A 21,891-nucleotide genomic window follows, 5' to 3' on the forward strand; every position below is an offset into this window, starting at 1 on the left:
GGCTGAGAGAGGTTTAGACAGATAGAGAGGTTTAGACAGATAGAGAGGTTTAGACTGATGAGAGAGGTTTAGACTGACGGAGAGAGGTTTGGACAGACGGAGAGAGGTTTGGACTGAAACAGAGAGGTTTAGACTGGCCGAGAGAGGTTTAGACTGGCCGAGAGAGGTCTAGACTGACGGAGAGAGGTCTAGACTGATCCAGAGAGGTCTAGACTGACGGAGAGAGGTCTAGATTGATCCAGAGAGGTCTAGACTGAGGGAGAGAGGTCTACACTGACATGCTCTTGAAGTTAACCTGGCATTCTCTTACATTTAATTGTATCCCGTTCTTTGCCCTCATCTTTTTTTAGTTAATGAATTACCTTTGTCTTATACCTATCTTTAAGACAATGTTCTTTCAACATAGGAAAAGTTACCAATATCTGTTAAACACAATTCTAACTGTGAAACAGCTGTTCCCCTTATTTGTAGTGAAGGGCTCATTGGAGTTAAACACACACTGTGTGCACTGTGAGTGCGTGAGAATGTCTGTGGCAGGCTTTCAAAAAGAGGACAGTGATGTGCGCTGGGTTTTTAAGAGCTACTCATCAATACTTCATGAGTCGCACAAACTTGAGTAATAGTTTCTCTTTTTGAACCTCTTGTTCAGTCAGAAAATAATGAACAGAGTTTCATAACAATCCTTAAAGCCAGTTGTCTATGAGGTACGTGTATAAGGACAAGAAACAGAGCAGTACGCAAGCTGGTAATGGGGACCATGAATAAATTGCAACAACTTTAGATCTGCAGTGTACTGGACATTTTATGAATATTATTCACACTCGTCAGTTGTGGTCCGAACAAACCTACATTTTTCTGTTTCCTCTGCTCTTCTCAGACGAATCCATACCAATTAGAATATATCTTTCATGGAACTTGATATAAAAATCATGAGATGTTTAGGGTATTGTAGGTTTCAAAATCCTGTCACAGATTACCTGCGTTGCTTTCTGACATTGTGCTACTCTGGTACAAGCACTCATGGATAAGTGTAATGGCTGAAGAGGTATCATCACTGTCTGGGGTTGCTGGGGGGGAGAACTCTACAGAGCCTTCCCCCACTCTTCACACATTACACATAATAGCCTCGGTTCACATGGGGCTTCCTCATTGTCAATGGTTGGCTTTGCGAGATGAAGAAGTAATATATACGTGGAGAACATCAGGGACACCACGCACACACACACACACACACACACACACACACACACACACACACACACACACACACACACACACACACACACACACACACACACACACACCAGATTGTGGGATGGTATATATAGACCATTTCACTGGGTTATCTTCTTCCGCAAGCAGACTACAATACATTTTTTGTTGCGTATAGATCTTGCCATTTTCTTGGCCTGGCGACTGTCTTTGTGACTCGGATACATTCAGTCTTCTTGAACTAGTGTCTACTTCACCAGGGATCAGGGGGGAGGTTGGGTCAAGGTTGATCCACTCATTGATCGTCGTAGGAGTTAGCCAGACAATGCAGGAGTGGTTCAAAGGAACATGCTAGACTTTACGTTGGGCCGCCGTGGGAATGCCCTGTCTTCATCCTCTGGGGTTGCTATGGGATTTGACTGATGACATTGGAGAAATTACATGTTGTTCGCCTGTACACATTCCGGATGTACTCCACGTCTTTGCGTCACGCCAAACAAAAAAAAACCAAAAACACTAAAACCAAAACAAAGCCAGGCACCGTGCTGTTCTAAATCCAGCCTCCATCTTCCAGCTGACAGGGGCCACCTCGACGCCGTGTTGCAATCACAGCGAGCCGGGGCTCCTAATGACGGCCCTGCTGCTCCCAGGGTGCAGCCAATTGCACAGGGCCAAAGATGATTGTAAGGAAACAGGGATGTAGGTCACCACAAACGAGCCATCTTTCCTATTTTTTCTTCCGAAACCGTCAGACCTCCTCCGACTGGAACTCATTCACCACCCTACCCCCCACACCCCTGCTATACGGCTCTAAGGCTGTGGCTGGGGACCTGGGAGCTGATTACCGGAAAAGCAGTCGATGAAAAGCGAGAAGGGACGTTGACCACTTGGCAGTGGGGGAAGGAGGAACGAAATAAACGTCCGCTGACGGATGATTTTGACACCTTGTTTTTGAAAAATACTTTATTTTGTATTGACCGGTTTTATCGATCTATCAAACAGGACATGCCGTGGCTTTGGCCCTCGCTCTCTGGCACTAAGTTGAGTGAGGCCATGAGTTGAACAAATGCAGAGAACTGGTGGAGTTTTTGTTTTCCAGTAAAAGGCGGCATATACACGACGGCTCCATTTGCTGTATTAAGTTTCTGTGTCGGGGGGTTGTGGGGGGACGAGGTAGGGCTGCAGGGAGAGGGGGTACGGTTGAGTGTTTTGTCTCAGCGGTCGCTGAGTGCGGAGCGTGGTGACACAGAGACCCCGGTCTCGTCCATCAAATTGCGCGACAGGAGCGCATTGCCCCCCTTTCCTGGGGGCTGTGTATGGCCGTCAGGAGCCCTCATATGTTTATAGATGTACGCCTTCTTCCTCATCCCTTATGATCTCTGTACCCCTCCCTGTGCCTTTTATCTCAACCCAATAATGGCATGCCATTCCCAGAGAAGCAACCCTCATATTTCCACCCTCACTCTCGCCTCTCGGTGTTTCCTCTTTCTTCTCCATTTCCATCTTGTCTCTGCTGCACCTGTCCTGAATTTCTACCGACTTGAATACTTTTTTTTCTCCATTGCAAATCGAAAAATTTTAAGATCTTTAATCCTACTTCCCCCCCCCGCTGTATGAATGCAGGGTATAACATACGACAACAACAACAATGCCATTCTGATACGGCAATGACAAAGTATCAGAACGAAGAATTCACATGCAAGCGATCCAAACGCATCCATCATTGTTTGGCTGGTTGTCATGAAACTGCATGGCATTCAATCAACCAAAACTGCATTTGGAGGAAAATGGAAGCCAAAATGAGGGAAGTAGTTTACTTGCTGGAGGGCAGGGGTGTGTGTGTGTGCGTGTGTGCGTGTGTGCGTGTGTGAGTGTGTGTGTGTGTGTGTGTGGGGGCTGGTAATCTACCCCCCCTTTCCTTACGTTTCCCAGCCGTTGTGTCAGCCCCCTTCCTCTCCTCTATTACTCTATCTGTGGACTCATCTAATCTGGCCTCCCTTCGGGGGTGGGGGGGGATGCTGACTGACGTGGTGATGGGATGATGTCAGAGCAGATGACTGTCAGCCCCGTCAGGCTAAGATACATCTGCATCAGGAATATCTGGACCAGGAAATGAAATTCACACTGGTCGCTGAACAAACACGTGCAGAGACTGAATGTGGCACACACACACATGAAACATTATCATATTACACATGCACTCTCCTCCCGCACACACACACACACACACACACACACACACACACACACACACACACACACACACACACACACACACACATACACACATGCTCACTCACTCACTCACTCACTCACTCACTCATTCAGTCGTATCCATGCATGCATATGCATAAACAGACTCACGCAGACAAACATTTGCCTTTTGCGTTTCTCTTTCACATGCACACCAAACAGATGGCTATCCTTTGAGTCCAGGAAGGTCGTTCACCAACTGATCATGATCTAGCCTAGCGTAGCGTAGCATGTCACAGTGTCCTTCAGCTCCGCTGGCATGCTACAGCCTTGTCGCGTCGCCCACTGGCTACAAAAGGTGCCTCGTTTGGTGAGAAAAATAGGAATCTGTTCAACAATGAAATAGTCTTGAATGTTTGTTAAAATGTTCACTCGATACCTCTCAAATAGAGGCAGTGTTTGCCGATGGTTTTAGTTTGCAAGCTAGTGGACAGAGACAACTATCCTCTTATAAGTACTATACTGAAGAATGTTGTTTGTTGCTTTTCAAGTCATTGTTCAATTGTCTGTGTCATTTTAAGGTGCACAGGCAATATTTAACTGCACAAGCTCAACGGAAAAAAGTGGAGGGAGAGGATGCACAATTGTGTAATGGAGGGATTGCAGTGAGAGCATTGAGCGGCACAAGTCCTAGTCTGCTGGCTGCCGGTCATGTTCCGCCGTCTCTGATCCAGATAATAAATGTGACACTTTATTAGAAAAGGAGCTGCCTCAAGCATTGTAAATTTGGACGGCGAAAGGACTGACTTTGTTAAACATGCCTTAAATCTGTGAACTAAAAGAAAACCTATTAGCATTGTGAAAGCGTGTCTAGACTACAGCTGTGTGTGCTTGAGAGTAACACAGCATGGGAGTCGCCTTCTTTAACTGGCCTTTCATATGGAATCATTATGAAAGGGAGAATCTGGAAGCATTAATATCAGCATCACAAGAGGAAAATCTGTTTAGTGGGACAAACAGCAGTAGGCAGGATTTGGTTTCTAAAGTTAGGCTGTATGTGTTGTTGTTCCAAGCTCTGCACCCCCCCCCCCCCCCTTCCTCATATTGCCTGTTCCCTGTTTGAGTCTTCATTTTGCTAATCCTGCTGCCTCTCTAGAAGTTACTCACATGATACACACAGTACACCACTGGCTAAATGATGTCACTTCCTCCCCTTTTCACATTTCCTAATCAATGCTGAGCCCAAGGACAAGGCAATTCATCTCTCTCTCTCTCTCTCTCTCTCTCTCTCTCTCTCTCTCTCTCTCTCTCTCTCTCTCTCTCTCTCTCTCTCTCTCTCTCTCTCTCTCTCTCTCTCTCTCTCACATACACTCTGGGACATAAGGAGGGGAGGACAGGTCTGGGATGCCGCCTTGAGGATGTAACCAGCTCTCCTTTGTTCAATCAGTAAAACCCTGGTCAAAATCTCTGCCCAGAGTACAGAGGTCATATGCACCATCAAAGTGTTTCTGTGTGTGTGTGTGTCTGTGTGTGTGTGTGTGTGTGTGTGTATGTGTTTATATATTTACACATTATAACATAGCTACATAGCACATTGTCGTCTGTCCTTCCTTGACCAGTAAAGAAGATAACAATGAAGAAAATGAAATCAGATCAAGTGTGGGTCTCCGTCGAGAGGCGGGAAAAAGTTTCCTCCGCAGCGTTGCCTCGGGGGCATGGCCAGCTCATCACAGGTTGGTTTCTGTCTAGAGTTTGAGATGCCTTCCGTTCCTTTGAGGTGCCCTGGCTGGAGGCCAGAGGGCTGTTGACTTTCAACAGCCCCACAGAGCTCGCTGCAGCAGCTCCTCACTCGCTCCTAGGGGAGAGGTTCCCCGGTGGCGTTCAGAAGCTAGTGTGGACCGTTTCAAAGCCTGCTCTCCCCACAACCCACACCCCCTTGAAAATACCTTGATTCTTATCCCACCCCGGTTCTGCTGAATATTCCAGTTACCATGGTAACTCTAGGCCCCCCTGTTAATAGATCATGATCATGGTAGCAAGCGTAACAAGTACAACCCTAAGCATAACTGCTAATTTCTTCAGAGTAGTCATGGTTACGACAACCCCTGAGGACTAGGTGATGTAACCGTAAGAGTTGTGATTTAAAGAAGGGAGTCAGAAGTACAGAGGACAATAAGTCAGCTTTGCTTCTTTTTGCAGAAGAGCTCCCACCTCTATTACAGGGAAAACGATTGTGAGACATCACTCATTTCATTTTTAATTGGGGATTGTCATTGTTATTTTGATATAGTGGTTGGCTTTTAGTGATGATTAGGGGTGTACGTGCAACCATTGGAGAATGTGACGGCCTTGTGTTTGTTGACGCTGCACTCTTTTCTTCTGTAGTAATACCAGTGTATGTGGGCTCTCAATGGACACCACCTCATGGTGTTCATTGGGAGGGCAACAGTTCTGCCTGTGTTGTCTCCAGCCTTGCAGAAGACTTTGTCAGCACACTTGCAAACATTTCCTTTCAGTGACTGGACTGGAATCAGGTAACTTGAGGACATTATCATAGCCCTCAGCAGGAAACCAGACCTTTCAACCCCCCCCCCCCCCAACCCCTTCCCCATGGAGCTACACCATATCAATGCATGTGTGTGGCGGTGAATGCAGATGTGCATGGTTTATGTTCCGAAATTGCATGGAGGGATGGTCTGAGAGATGTCCTCAAAGATGTCCTCATCGATACGTCTGTATGTTTATGTCTTGCTGCTCATGGATACTTCTCTGCAATCTGACCCTCAACATGTCCGCATCACACACACTAGGTCTCTGTCTGAGCGGATCTCCATCACTAGAGCGAGTGGCGCAGCAACAGAACATACTCTATAACGTTCTGTGCAGCCGCTCCCAGACAGCTTTATGACACCCAAAGACAGACCATGACGGGACTATGCTCACTCTTGGATAGCTGGTGAAAGCTGTAATCTGTGTTTTGCATTTAAATGACTGTATTTCCTAGCATATGTCTTAGCCTGACAAGTCATACACATATTCATTATTTGATTACATTTGGTAACATGCAAGTTTCCATTGTCACTATTTGACTGTTAAGCGAATAATGTTGCACTAGATTGCCTAACCTATATAGAGGGAATTGACAGATGGCACCGTGGGTCCAAAGAAAGATAAAGATGCGTTGTGGAGCAGCCAAGCAGTAAGTTGCTTATTTAAACATCCAGTGTGTGTGTTGGTCTATCTTTCCTCTGCTGACGTGTACTTTATTCATCATTTATTTCCCTCCCTGCCTCTGTCTCTGCTGCCACTTCTCACAGCCGGCCACTGTCTGTCCATTTGATCTGGATACGATAGGAGAGACAAAGGGGGTTACTTGCCCCTTTCTCATCTCTTTCCCATTCATTTTATGTTTGAACATTTCTGCATGAAATAACAATGTGTTGTACTTTGTAATGTGTCGTAACATCAATTTAGCCGATGCCTTCCGACAAGATTGCAGGCGGAAATGTTTATGGCATAAGAAAATTAATGGCAACCTAATTAGTGGTATTTATTCATATGTCGTTAATTTTTCATGGTGGCATAGTGCGATGCACTGCAGTTGTCAAACATAAATAATGAAGACAATCTGAGGCTTTGTTCATATATTGTTGAGGATTGCTCTAGATTTAGGGAGTTTCTGACTTGTCTCTCGAGTTGATACAGTGAAGCAACATGAAGAAAACCAAACGACAACAGATTATGGAGGCCATCTCTGTCTGTGTCCTTTGAAACATGCAGGCTCTCTGGTGCTCATTGTTTCCTTCTCCTCTGTCCATCGTTCTCCTTCTGCCTGCCCATCTTCTGCCTGCCCATGTAATCCAATTGTGTGTCGCTCTGCCGAGCATGCCTCTTTAATACAAACCAGGTTCCGTCATGTTTTTGTGTACAAGCTTTTATATCCTTTACTCTCTCTCTCCCTCTCTCCCCTTCTCTCTCCCCTTCCTCTTACAGACCTAAGACTTAAAGAGGGATATGGAGTCTCAATCTCACGTTAACTTTGGTCGTTCAGCTCACTCAGATTATTGTTTTTGTTCCTCGGGAGTACGGACACAAGACAAGGCAGCCGCCGCTTCACCCTCACCCTGTTCCTCTGCATAGAGAGCCCCTCAAGAGTATCGCTCCTTTCGGCTCATCTTTCGGCTCATCTTTCCACCACCATTGTGTTTTTACAGCCCACCATAGTCAACTGTCCCCAGTTGACTATGACTGAGTCCACTATTCACTACATTCCAAATGTTGACCTCAACAATATGGACTTCAAACTCTTCAGGAGTGTTTGTTTTTTCTTGTTTCTTTAAATTTCCATTTCTTATGGTCACTTAATGGAGATTTGAGAATTGAGAATTTCACATGTAGATAACAGTATTTATCTTGCTACAGCTACTTACTACTGTATGTTTTGCATTTTTATCAATGGTGCTAACCTTTTGTACTTTTGAATATGGAGAGAGAATGCTTGAGTGGTCGGTTTTTATAACATTATATTTTACTATAACATGTGTATGTAGGTGTGTGTTTGTGTCTCTCTGGGTGTGTGTGTGTGTGTGTGTGTGTGTGTGTGTGATGAGGATGGGGAGGGGTTGGACCCCTCCCCATCCTTTTAGCAACCTTTTTTACACCATATTGACAATGGTATGTTGCTGATCCGACACACCGATTGCTGCACACTAAATGTATTGTATCATAACTAATTAAGTGTTGATGATATACTTATTGTGCCCTTTATATTGGGCTATTTTGAGTTGGGGGGGGGGGGTTAATTTGTATTTTGCTTTGCGGTTGTGTTTCTTATCAGAACTCCGGGTAATAAGTCCGGCGTGAGCCCAAAGGGTCAGACCCCTGAAGACGCCGGACGGCGGCATGGGCCCAGCCGCGACGCCAACTCCTCCGTCTCAGACCTTGCCAACTCTGTCACCAGCGACATGCTCATGGTAACCTCTTTATTTCACTTAAATTATTTAGAAGCAATGCCGGTGACCCACTATATATATCACTGGGGGGAGGGGAGGACGAAGAGAAAGTCAAAGTGTATGTATGCTGTGCTCAGGAGGCTCAATTAAAAGCAAAGACACACGCAATATCTTTAAATAAAGGTACAAAACCATGGTGGCAGGATTTGACAATGAGCGTTTAACACAAGCAGGCCCTGAGAAAAGGCAGTCCAAAACGAATTGAAACTGTCTGGCATATGAACATTTCTTGTCATCATATTAAGCTGCTCATGAAGGGGGGCTGTGTTGTAACACCATCATTTCTGGATCCTACAATGCATATCCCCATTCTGAATCCAACTAATCACAATCTCTGGAGCCTATTACCTAAGTGGTGCCTCACAATAGCACCACAGTTGTTCATCTGTTGATTAGACATTCAAATATGAGAACCAATAAAAAATGGGTCTCTGTTGGCCTAGTGATTATCGAACACTCCAACAGACACTTTCTAGTCCCGGTGGATACGGCTGAGCGCTCTCTGTACCTCGGGCTCGGCGTCAGGCGGAACAGATGCTCTAAGGGGTAGAAAGACATACAGTACTTGGATAGAGCTAGTGATTGCATTCCAGCATGGTATTTAGAGAACGCCCTCCTCCCACTTGGTTCCTCGCCACCCACGTGACTTTGGGCGTCCGTGGCATCGACTGATGAATGCCTAGAGTTCTGTGGGCCCATATCGTAGCTAATTGGAACATAATTACCGTGGAATAGCACAGAAGTGGATGTGTGTGTGTGTGTGTGTGTGTGTGTGTGTGTGTGTGTGTGTGTGTGTGTGTGTGTGTGTGTGTAGTTGGGAGTATCTGGATGCTGAAGTATTCCTTATTCAGCAGAGTTGGATAATGATCAGTGATGGAACATTCAGTGGTGTGTGTTGGTTGTTACGGGGCAAGGCTGGGGCGGGGACTGTCTCAGTGCAATTACGTGGCTCTCTCTGTGACACGCGGTGGTCTTCAGATGCTTAATGACGATATTCACTCCTGGAGGCTCTGCCAAAGGGGCCCATGGTTGTTTCAACCCTCTTATTAAAATGCCCATCCTACCCTGGCTTTGGAGCCGCACGCGTTGGTCTACGGAAAGGCAATTGGCTGGCAAAAGGCAACCTGTTTGAACTTTGCATTGGATCGGTTTGAAGAAGCGATCCTGGGGATAAGTCATTAAGCAAATAAAAAAATATATATTGGGCTTGCGACCTCTTTGATTAGGTCCTGCACAATACAGTTTGGGATAGGTCCGTTTCCACTGTGATCAGGAGTGACAGCGCTTCATGCACGGACGCCTCGTCTTCAAGTATTGTGTTAGAATAAGATATTTCTGACTCTTTGTCTTCGAGCATAGTGGCATGTCAATGTGATTGTGGAAGTTGTGATACTGCCTGTGGCTGCATAGGGCTTGAATGGGACAGACCAATATCTAAAATTGTTAAAGAGTCATTGGAGCCATCTGCTTTCCGAGAAGAGAGGCATCCCATTGTGTATACACGAAGAGAGCCCAGCAGCACCAGGGCGTTGGGAGTAAAACACATAATGGGAGATTGCATTTCAGGCACCACACAGCTGTTTTGGTTTGCAGTAAAACACTGTTATTTTGGCAGCTATTCCTCACGCTTTTTTCTGTTAAGCCACTGGAAGGTGGCCTGGGGGTCTCTCCACCAGACCAGAATCTAGCTCTCATCTCCACACATCTCTGCACACCTTCCTCTCTTATCTCTCGGCAAGCCCCAGCTATGTGTCATAACATTATGCTCTGTGCCCGTCAAACACAGTTTGGGTGTTTGAAGTGCAGAGGAGGTCACTAAATCGGTCCTCAAACCCTAAAAAGCTTGTTTTCACAGTTATCCACCCCGTGCCCTGTGTCTGGTCCCCCGGAGGTTATTCATCTGTGCAGGAACACGCCGGTACCAGGGATGTCTTTGACCTGGCGATGATACGCTGTTACCGCCAATTCAAAATCTGCTCTGAATTAATATTTATACCAGAAACAATGGGAGAAAAAAAAACTAATATTTTCCACACCGGCAAAAATCATCGGGTGATTCGGTTAAATGTCAGGAAAATAGATGATTAACAATGTGTTCTTTCAATCATTTCAATGAAAGCAAAAAAAGAAACGGTTTGGCAAACCACTGCAATTTAAAATAAATCCAATAAGGCTCTCTACATTCGCCCTGGTGTGGCTAAAAATAACCCACTGCATTGACCTTGTGCATCCCTGCATCCCGTTTCCTATCGCAGCTGTCCCCCGGTTCCGAAGAGGACGACCACGAGGGCCCGGTCTGCGAGAAGCTGGGTCGAGTCCAGTTCAGCGTAGGCTACAGCTTCACGGACTCCACCCTCACCGTGAAGATCCTCAAAGGTCAGGACTTGCCCGCCAAGGACTTCTCCGGCACGTCCGACCCCTTCGTCAAGCTCTACCTTCTGCCGGACAAGAAGCACAAGCTGGAGACCAAGGTCAAGAGGAAGAACCTCAACCCCCACTGGAACGAGACCTTCCTGTTTGAAGGTTTGGCTGGGCTGCACCATGACCCCCCTTCTTGTTGGGAATGCAAAGGGACACAATGGGGAAAACGCTTGAACGCATTCCCATGCACACGTACCACGCGTGGGTCTTAGTGGATTGGATTCGTTTGACCTTTGTTTCACCATTGGCTTCTGTCTTCAGGGTTCCCCTATGATAAGGTGATCCAGAGGACCCTATACCTCCAGGTGCTGGACTATGACCGCTTCAGCCGGAACGATCCCATCGGAGAGGTGTCCGTTCCCCTGAACAAGCTGGACCTGGCCAACATGCAGACCTTCTGGAAGGAGCTGAACCCATGCAGCGATGGCAGTGTGAGTATATAAGTAGAGGGGGCTAGAGTAGTGTGTGTGTGTGTGTGTGTGTGTGTGGGGGTGTGTGTGTGTGTGTGTGTGTTTGTCTGGAAGTGGAGAACAGCGGGGGAAGAGGGGGCGGGGAGTGGTAGAAGAACAGGAGAAAGAGGCAGAGAAAGGGAGAAAAGATGTGGGACAGAGTGTGACTGCTGACGTCACTCCTGGGTGCCGTGGCTTGCCCCAGGGAGATGCAAAGACTTGCTGGAGGGGGCAGATGAGGAAACAAAGGGAAGAGTGGGCTGGATGACAGGTAGACCGCCAGGTGGAGATCCAGCAAAAGCATCAACTCGTTTCACGAGTTGATGCTTTTGGTTATTGGTGGGAAACAAAACGTTGCAGATGAAGGTTGTTTGACTGTGGGGTGTGCCCTGTGTTATAATGTAGGGGAGCAGAGGAGATCTGCTGGTGTCTCTATGCTACAACCCCACCGCCAACATCATCACTGTGAGCATCATCAAAGCCCGTAACCTGAAAGCTATGGACATTGGAGGCACATCTGGTAAAATTACACTCCTTTTTGATGCTCCCTTATTCTTGTCCATCCACATAACCGGTCCTGCATAATTGTCTTGAACTCCGTCAGTAGCTGAGAGCACAACTCTATTTATTCAATCGTGTAACTCTGGGCATTTCAATACACAATGATTTTGAAAGATATGTCCCTCGGAAGGGGAGGGAACAATGATAAAAAACGGAAACGGGCGGAAACACTGCCGTCTTCTCGTTGTCAGACCCGTACGTGAAGCTGTGGTTGATGCACAAGGACAAGCGCGTGGAGAAGAAGAAGACAGTGGTGATGAAGCGCTGCCTCAACCCCGTCTTCAACGAGTCCTTCCCCTTCGACGTCCCCGCCCACGTGCTGAGGGAGACCACCATCATCATCACCGTCATGGACAAGGACAAGCTGAGTCGCAATGATGTCATTGGCAAGGTACTGCCTTCTCCTTCCTTTCCTCCCCACCTCATTCTTTTTTCTTCTGCTTTTCCCTTCTGATCTCTTGACTCCTGAGCCACTGTGCTTACGCCGGTCTATACTGCCCCCTGCTGGAACAATGTCAAACACAGCAAGACGTGCACTGGAAATAGAGGCAAATTCCCGCTGCCTCAAATTCATTTTTTTTATAAATTGTATTGCAGAGCCCCCCTTGTCATAAATAAAGCTCATCCCATGGGATTATACTTATGGATAGGTTAAAGTATATTTTATTCAGGATGTATTTTATAACATCCTGAATAAAATACACATTTTTCCCTCAAATAAATTTGAATGTGCCCAAGTCCCTACTTCTTTTGCAGTAACACAACTACACTATCGGTGTACATTATACTATAAAATAGGTTTGTACTAGTTAAAACTATATTTGGGGTCCTGTGTTGTCATATCGATGAAATATATTTAGCTTCAGCAATAAAAAAAATTAACTTATAGGATATTGCAAGTCAAAACATTTATTTCTCCATGAATCGTTCTTTAGTTTATAAATGCTCATTAGCATTTCAGGCTCAGATTGATTTGGCTCATATAGCTCCTCTCCAATTGAGCTACACCCATCTGCTCTGTGTAAGTCAACACCAAGTTCAGTTCAAATACAAAAGCAAGATAAAAATGAATATTCTGTGTTTTTAAGCTAGAAACAACTATATATTACACAATGTGGTAATACTATGAGAAGAGCTTAACCCTCTCTCAGACGCGACCGTCAATATGCACCACTGCCCAGGCAGAGCTCCACACATCCACACCTTGACGTAAGCGTACGTACGACATCGATGTCCCTCCATCGTGCTTCAAATAGCATCGGAAAGGCACTTTGACGTCACAAAAATGGAACGGCTGGGGTTCGGAGCAGAGCATAAACCGTTCATAAACTGGTTGACAGAAAATCGCAAAAACCTACGATTTTACACCTGTTTACCTATATTACGGCTTTATTTAAGTCACAGTATCGAACGGAATAGACTGCTGTGTTGAAGGTCATACATGAAATTGTACAAAGTACGTTTCAAACAAAAGAAAAAACAGACTTTGAGAACCCGTTAACGGTTTTGACCGTCTTCTTCCTCCTCCTGTCAGATTTATCTGTCGTGGAAGAGCGGCCCAGCGGAGGTGAAACACTGGAAGGATATGATGGGTCGTCCGCGCGCTGCCGTGGCCCAGTGGCATGCTCTCAAGGCCTGAGAGGAGACCGCACCTGCCAAGCCCCCGGCCCCCTCCCCCCTCCACACCTCCACACCCACCTAAACCCTCCCCCTGCTCAGAACCTAATCCTCTGCACATATCTCCCCCCCCCCCCCCCAACCCGCTGTCCTGCTGTGAGGGCCATCTGTGTCCCGCTCTACCTGTCCTCAGTCATCGCAGCCACTTATCACTCCAACTCCTCTTTGTTCTGGTCCTAGTCCCAAACTAGTCCCCCAGCCTAACCCCTAAACTTCTGGGAGCTTGTCTTTGATTCCCCCCCCCCCTCTTGTCTTTATATCCTTATCGTTCCCCCCCCCCCCCCCCGTAGCCCCGGGGGTATGTTCGCTCTCTCTGAGCTCCTCCAGGGACTCTTTGATCTCTCAACACCGCCGAGATCCAACCGATGTTCCCGCCGTCAGCAGGGAGGTAGCGGCCTCATGTTACAAACATCACGATGTGTGGGGACCGATATTGACCCCTCGCCGCCTGCCCGCGGAACACGTTTTAACCCCCCTTCTCGAGCTCTACCGTGTGCATTCCTGAAGTCCATGACTTTTCTCCGGCAATCAAACTGCCCTGATCTGTATCTGATCACCCCCCCCCGTCCCTCCCCCGTCCCCCACACCCCCCATCTTTGGCCTGCTTTATCACGGAAGGCTGACCACGTGCTGAGAGGCCCTCTTCCATCGGCAGTGCAGACGTGATGGGGACACTGCCATGACACCCACATGAGTTGTTGAGTTTTCTTTTTGTGTGACTCTCTTTTCCTTGACCCACTGTAATTATTCTCCCTTGGCTGGAACCTCCCGATATCTGTGCGTGCTGTGGGTGATGTGTTGTAACCTATTTTCCTATTTTCTGGAAAGAATAACCCCAAATGAGAGGGAAAAAAGATAGTGATAAATGTCGTCTTATATTTTCCTTTTGAAAAGAATAAAAAAAATCAACATGTTCTTCCAGAGACAGAAAATAAGCAAAAAGCCAGCTTCCAAAATGTGTGTGTGTGTGGGTGTGTGTGTGTGTGTGTGTGTGTGTGTGTGAGTGAATATGTGTCAGTAGGAAGAACATGCATGCAAGTATTATATGTATGTAGGATTATTGGTACATGTTGTGTGTACGTGTATGTCTGTGTGTGTGTGTGTCTGTGTGAGAGAGAGTTCATAGTCTACATACTCATGTATTTTTTGCCAACAGCTTTGGAGGGTATGCGCAGTGTGTGTGTGTGTGTGTGTGTGTGTGTGTGCGTGTGTGTGTGTGTGTGTGCGTGTGCGTGCATAAAAAAAATTGGGAGCTAACATTGCTAAAGCACTTCTGTTACACCTCATAATACAGGTAAAGGGAATACATTTATCGTATACATCTTGAAACTCGAGAGAAGAAAGAACTTGAACAGGGTTATTCATGTTGAAGTCATTCACTTTGTTGTCCGTGCTGTGCTCAATAAGGCATACATGAGGTTAGGGTAAGGGTAGGATTAGTGTTGTATGGAAAAAATGTTACGGGATCTGCTTGCATTGTAGGAAGTGTCTGCTATCAGATCCATTCACTCACATTTTGAAATGACATAATTATTATAACTTACTAGTATGTGAATGACTGGGTGGTAATTGGTCAATAACAATACCTGGCATGGCTATGTTGGGTCTAATTTGCATTTCAATCTCAACAAAACCTGTTTGAGACCTCTATCAAGTCACAAACATTATCGCTGATTGGCTCTTGGTTAACGTACATTGCAAGAGTAATACTCTCCAAAAAACTGAAATGTATGCCATTCCACTATTTGTATAATAGTTTGTGTGTGTGTGTGTATGTGTGTGTGTGTGTGCGTGTGTCTGTGTGTGTGTGTGGGGGGGGAGTGTATGTGTGTGTGTGTGTGTGTGTGTGTGTCCGCGAGAATGTGTATGTGTGAGTAAATAGTTGTGAATGTCCGTTTGTGTGCCTGTCTGTAATAAGTGTTAAGTCTTTGTGTAAATCTGCACTGATATCAGTTTTTGCCAGTTTTATACAGAACAATATTGTTTATTGTTTTGATTCTGTATGAAATGATACAGGTGTACAAATAGATATGTTGATAATGCTCCTCTGCTTTCTTTTTCCTTTGTCACTGAATCAATGTTGACTGCAGCGGAGCGGGAACACACCTGTCTAAATAGCAGTGTTGACTTCCTGGCTTCAGAGAGCTGTTTTCTTTTCGGGAGAGGGATAAAATGAAGTGTAAAGCTGTAAAGACGGAGTGCCACAAGGAGCTTTACAAACAAACTCATGAATCGTAATTCTATTAGATATTTCATGTTCTTTTGACCTTCAGCATGGCCGGAATTTGTATGCTAATTTGTTCGTTTTTGTGTTCGTTTTGCTCTCAAGTTCCCTGACACCATGATAGTAAAAGTAGACTTGGCTTAACATCTTAGCTGATGCAAGCTTCTCAACCCCCCCCCCCCCATACTTTTTGGCACAAAGTGTTCTGAGTGCCTTATGACCTGTTGGCAGCCATATGCTCCCTCTCCCTGACTCTGTCACGAGGACGAGGTGAGACAGAAGGTGATCATTACCTACTTTTGCAGCATTGTTATCATGAGCTGTGACTCAGGTCCCGACCCAAGCACCAGAGTGTCCCATAATAACCACGGGCACAGCGTCAAGTCTTCTCTGCCCTGCTGGTCCCGTGCTCAAATGTGTGGCTTCCCTCTGTGTGCCCAGCAGATATTGTTACATTCCAAACCTGCCATGTAAGATTCTGGTAGTATATGCCAATTTAACAAAGTCAAAACAACAGGGTTTATTGCTTTTCCTGCCTTTGAAAAACCTGAAGATCGTCATAGATCGTCACACAGGCATTCAAATTCCGAGATGGCATCTAGGGCATTCTCTGTATAGGGAGCTGCTTAAAACACAAGAAGGTTAACCAGAGTGATGCATCCTAATTCCAATAGTTAAAAAATGGGGAAGTGTACTGTATGTAAAGTATTAACTGGGGGAGTGTATCTGTGTGTCCTTGGTATCTCTCAGTCCCCTCTCTCTCTTTTTCTTTTTGTAGTCACATCAGTGGGGTGCACAATGTTATATATCAACCATTTATTTTTGGAAACATGTACAGTGTATATAGATATATAAATGTGTATATAAAAACGAAGACACTCCTGTGACCGTTCTTTTTTCCACAAGTATTCATCGTATTTTCTTCTTTCTTTTCTTCAAACTCAACTCAAAAAGTGTAACACAAAAGCACCCGTACTGGCAAAATGTTTTTGGAGGACATTTTGCTGGCTTCTTGTCAGTCTGCATCTGAACATTGAATAGTAATACTATGACTAACTGCATTTGCAAATGAACACATCATTAACCCATCATTATTGGAGATACTGCCGGTGATTCCCATATTGGCCCTCCTTCCTCTTGGGAATCTGGTCTCTGAGGCTCTAATGAGACCCAAGATGTCTATAGTTAATTCATCTTTAGTTGATGCTGGATTCCAGCAGTATGGAAATTGCTCACATATATGCCCTCCCACACTTTCCTGCTACAAAACACACACACACACACACACACACACACACAAAGGATCACTGGATAAAAAGATGTATGTGTGTGTATGTGCCATTGGGATTGCTTTATGTGACACATCCAACGGAATGCAACCCAATCACCCTTGGCGTCAGAAGTCTCTTTAACTCTGCGTCTAACTTCCATGGGCCTCTGATCTCCACTGCACCAGGGATACACGAGAGGCTGACAGAGACACACATCAAAGGAGTAAAGGATGACATGGATATTCCTGGGGAATATCTGCAGATGACAACAGTGAGCTGTCACGATCAAGAGACACAGCAGGGGAGGAGATAGGAGGAGTAGGGGTGTAGATGAACACATGCAAAAACAACAGCAACACAAAGGGAACGAATGCAATGATTCTGCTACCACTGAGGTCAACAATGCATGTGAAATGTAGACCTCCTGACGTTGGGTTCTTTATTCCAGAAAAGCATGGAGATTAACTATTGTGCCCTGCGTTGGTGCCCAGGATTATCCTATATTATTATAATAATATATTCTACGTTTTATATTTTGACAGCCCAAAGCCATTGTGAATTATGTATGTTCTTTATAGATTTACAGTGGGAGTGGTGGGATTTGCTATAATTAGAAAAAGCAAGTAACGAAAAAATGATATCTAAACACATACTATTTTACCATTTACACAAAACTAATGTATGTAAATGCATATTTGCAATCAGAAACAGGAATACTTTGATTTCGCCTCAGGCTTCCGTTTTTGCAGTTAAAAAATACAATCGGGTTGGTCCTTATTCATTAAAAATCCCTTCCTCAGATAATATCAGGTTGCATGGATTTGTGGGCCTATCAACACAAAGACAATAGTTGTTCACTTCATGATGTTCTTCACTGTGTATCGGACAGATGGCACGGGAGAAATAGGCGCTCAGAGGGGAACCCTCCTGACGTCACTTCAGTCTATTCTGGTCCAAGCGGAGCAAATTCAGGTAAAAAGCTGACCTAGCCCTTCTCAGTGTGATATTATTACGCAGGACCATGCGCATATGACCATCTCGGTCTTCAACGGCAAAGCGGCATCCCTCTGTGCCTCGTATCTCCGTGTCATGGCGAACATTCATGCTTTTTGCGTTAGGATTCCATGCACATCCTCTGGCCAGAGGGGGCTCGATCGCACTCTCTGCTTCTGTCCAACTGTCATGGGAAAACAACCCGGCAAGGCGCAACTGCTAAAAAGGAAAGTGAGGCTTGTATCAGCGATGGGTGATTACCAAATTGATTTGAATGATACCACACCGCTGTCGCTATAAATCACTTACCCTGCTCCATAGTCGTCATCTCAGGGGAACAAATATATATTTGACAACATTAGAGCATATCATGTTTTGAACAATATACCCCTTGAGATGAGCCATCTTGTTTTTACAAGCGGCTCCGAGACTTTTTTTTCCAGGTTAATAATATCGACATGATTAGGCCTACGTTTTGTTTCCTTCTTGACAACCTTATAATAACATCCGAGTAGTGAAGAATGTGAATTACGTGAGAAGCGTTCCATCTGCTGTTGGAAGATTAGCGATCAGCAGGTGTGAAGCTAATAGCAAGTGGGATGCAGACTGCGGCGCAACCAGCAGTAGCACTATGCTTCCACCTCATGCTCAGGAGCCCGCACTGCACCCAGTACCCAATGACATGTCACCTTCACAGAATACGGAGACAATAACTATGGCAACCAAGTCCAATCAACATAGTTTAATAACTGTACACAAGAAAGGCCATAGAACTTAGGTATCAAACGAACCGTAATTGTAGAAGTTTAACCCTCCAATCTTTGTACACACAAAGCATCTTTAATACCAGCATGTCTAACCTATACATCATCTTATTAAAAACAAAGGCTTACACACTGACATTTTTCAACCAAACTGTATTTTTATGGAAAGCAGTCGAAACTGGCATTATGGCTGTAGTTCTCAAAGTTGGAAACGGATCAGCTTGAATTATTCTGATGGAGCAGAGTCTCTGTTGCAGTGTCCAGAAGGCACTAAAGCTTGATAGGCTCTACTTGTCCAGATACTCCAGGTTTGGGGCATCCAACCGCTGTTCCTGGTCCCGATTCTTTGTGTATTCCTTTAACATATCCATGATTTCTCCTTCGTAGGGTTCAGGTGTTGGCAGGGCTTCTACCAGTAACAAAACACAAATATACTTTTAAGATGGGAGAACAGTCACTGTATTACACATTGGAAATGTACTAACACAGATTCAAGGAAAACCAGACAACCTGTTTTAGCTAATCTTGGAATTTGAAAAAAGTATCTCGCCCACTTCTGGCATTTTCTCTTGTTTAAGGGCAGGGCGCTATACCCCTTCAGGCTTTTACTATCGCCATGTCAATCACAATTGTGTTCAACATATAGAAGGAATTTGAGTCCATATTTAGATTTACACCACCTACATTATCAAAAGGGTGTGCATTTGAGTAGAGATTCATATCAGAATTAATCCATTTCACTCCTACTACAACACGTTTCACCTTTAATAAAGTGCTTTAGGTTTTCCCTTAATACACCATTTCATTCATTTCATGTGAGGCTTTAAGCTGATAGGGCAGTTTTATTAAATTCATGTTTTGCAAGTGAATCATAGTGTATCAATTTGTATTATTAAAAATAGGTCTTCATAATAACGATTCTTCGTATTTGAATGTGATATAGCGTAATGTTTTCTTTGATTAAAGAATGGTGGCCCTCCCCTCTGACTGACAATGAAAATAAGTTACCAGCCACTGAAAAGTAAAAAAACCTGAAAAGTAGGAATGTGTATATAAAAAGAGATTGCCACTCTTGTGCAACCCTAATTGGTTTTCCATTCAGCAATGTAGCACTTCTCCTATAACACGTACCTGTAGCCCAATAGTAGATATCCCAGTCGTTAGTAGGCTCATTGATCAGCCTGTCATACTGCCGAAGCTGTGTTTCACTCATTGTGTCCAGGTAGCGCTTTGCAAAATGGCTACAAAAGAAGATTCAATTTAGAAAACAATACATACTTTGACAAGGAACTCCATTGCACATAGGCCTACAGGGGGGGGTTTCAGTAGAGAGGGTACTGTGTTCGCTCCCAAATATCCAGTCTACCAATCCGTTTGGAGTGGTAGGCAGTGGAAGTGTTCCCCCATCTGCTCCTAAAAGGGCTATTTGACCGCCATGTGTGAGAGTGATTAGCCATTACAAGCCATTTTCAAAATTTGCACTGCCCTCGGAAATCACAAGTGGGAGTGTCAACGCAGATGTATGATGGATAGATCAGTCTACCAGCCTACCAGCTGGACTGCATCAACTGGTAGGCTTATCTATCCATCATGCATCTCGGTGGATAATCCCACTTTTTTATGTCACTATGCCACTTTTGATCTCACTAATAACGGCCAGGCAGATTTTGAAATGACTTGTAATGGCTAATTCCACTCACACCTGGTGGTAGAATAGGGGCACTTTAATCATATGTGTGTCATAAAATCATCATGTAAAGACTATATATATACTATTATAATATTATCACATTCTATTAGTGAAACACACCTGAGCAATATGCAGTTCTCCAACATTCCCCTCTTGCGGCTCTCGTAGAGGAGACGGCGCCTCTTGATGTTGATGGACTCCCCTGTCTTCTCTTCCCAGGGGGGTAGAGGGATATCAATGAGGTCACCCTTCGTGTCCTCGGGCGCCTCTCCTCGATAACCACGGGCCGGCATCAGCCCCGTTACAGCGGGTCTCCATGACAGACATACCCTGTTCACCAGCTGAAATGTACAACATAAAGGCAAATACAATTCTCAATACAAGAATAAGAGCAAAAGTGTTATCATTCAAACATTTACAAAGGCATAGCGTTCTTTTTTTCTTAAGGCTGGATAAATAATGAATAACATGGAGCAACACGATTGTACTCAAATAAGAGTACTTGATGCTTTCAGATATAATTAAACTGTAAATATTAAAAGCCACTATGACACTATTGTGTTATGTTTAACGGATATGCAATTTGCGATGATTGTAGCTTCACTCACCAGTAGTGTATTTTCTCAATATGACATACATAACCCATATAAACTATGCAAGAATGTAGCCCTCTTGTGTGTGATAGGCAATACTCGACCCCTAGTTAAAACGATAGTATTTTACCAAAATATCTGATGCTCGACTATTACAAACTAACTACACTTTAATGACATGGATGTTGGATGATGTTTTAAACGCAATGGAAAGTTATATTGTTGAAATTCAGATCCCTAGCTAACGTTAGCTGCAAACTGAGCATTTTTGTCTTTGGCACAACACAAACCACCACACCCGGTAAACACACCTGAAAAAAAGAATTACTCACGGTCTTTACTGCAACAGAAGATAACATTTTAAACTTCGTTCTTATTTTGTGCTAACTGGCAAAGGACGTCTCAAATGAAGTCTGATAGTAAGATCACATAACATACACAATGTCAAGCAGTGAATATTACACAAGTGGCTGTTACGACGTCACGACGAAACGTAAAGTGGTACCTATACCGACGCCATATTGGTAAGGTAATAGCTAGCCTTAACCATGTGGTAACTGTGGTAACGGTACCACTGGTGGACCACGAGGGTTCTGCAGGTGGTAATGGGTTTTTGACTTCTGAAATAGCAAAACGACTATATATATATATATATATACACACATGTTATAAATATTGTTCAGTCAAATAAATCGTTGCATTCTTTAGTCATTCAAAAATAGTGTCACCTTGTGCTTTCAATAATATGTTTCAATTTATGTTTTGTATTCGTTTGTGTGCTAGATAAACACATTCGGAGCATACCCGAAGTTTCTGACTTTTGCTGTCCAC

The 21,891-nt window shown here is 44.6% G+C and overlaps 2 protein-coding genes across 2 annotated transcripts in view; one reads left to right on the plus strand and one right to left on the minus strand.

Moving 5' to 3' along the window:
- Positions 1–13,487, plus strand: part of syt7b (synaptotagmin VIIb) — a gene marked incomplete at both ends in the record, with an annotated part of 49,739 nt that extends 36,252 nt beyond the window's left edge. Inside the window, 6 exons of the mRNA XM_079736493.1 lie at positions 8,243–8,378; positions 10,673–10,940; positions 11,100–11,269; positions 11,693–11,807; positions 12,040–12,239; positions 13,383–13,487. Coding sequence (XP_079592619.1) covers positions 8,243–8,378; positions 10,673–10,940; positions 11,100–11,269; positions 11,693–11,807; positions 12,040–12,239; positions 13,383–13,487 — 994 coding nt within the window. The remainder of the gene's footprint in view (positions 1–8,242; positions 8,379–10,672; positions 10,941–11,099; positions 11,270–11,692; positions 11,808–12,039; positions 12,240–13,382) is intronic.
- A 5,253-nt stretch (positions 13,488–18,740) lies between these two features.
- On the minus strand, positions 18,741–21,522 carry sdhaf2 (succinate dehydrogenase complex assembly factor 2). The gene is made up of 4 exons (XM_079737267.1): positions 21,393–21,522; positions 20,588–20,808; positions 19,909–20,018; positions 18,741–19,186 (listed from the first exon to the last, which is right to left on the minus strand). The coding sequence occupies exons 1-4, from the start codon at positions 21,417–21,419 to the stop codon at positions 19,065–19,067; spliced, it is 480 nt and encodes a 159-aa protein (XP_079593393.1). The 5' UTR covers positions 21,420–21,522; the 3' UTR covers positions 18,741–19,064.
- Positions 21,523–21,891: the final 369 nt, after the last annotated feature.

The sequence above is a fragment of the Pollachius pollachius genome, assembly GCF_949987615.1.
Source record: "Pollachius pollachius genome assembly, chromosome: 5".
Classification (NCBI taxonomy): Eukaryota; Metazoa; Chordata; class Actinopteri; order Gadiformes; family Gadidae; genus Pollachius; species Pollachius pollachius.

Bases quoted from the DNA above. Each gene is read 5' to 3' on its own strand.
- sdhaf2 (XM_079737267.1), bottom strand. From the start codon at position 21,419: ATGTTATCTTCTGTTGCAGTAAAGACC. The intron at 20,809-21,392 runs GTGAGTAATTCT...TGTACATTTCAG, and splicing joins CTTCTGTTGCAGTAAAGACC to CTGGTGAACAGGGTATGTCT. The intron at 19,187-19,908 runs GTACGTGTTATA...TGTTACTGGTAG, and splicing joins TATCTACTATTGGGCTACAG to AAGCCCTGCCAACACCTGAA.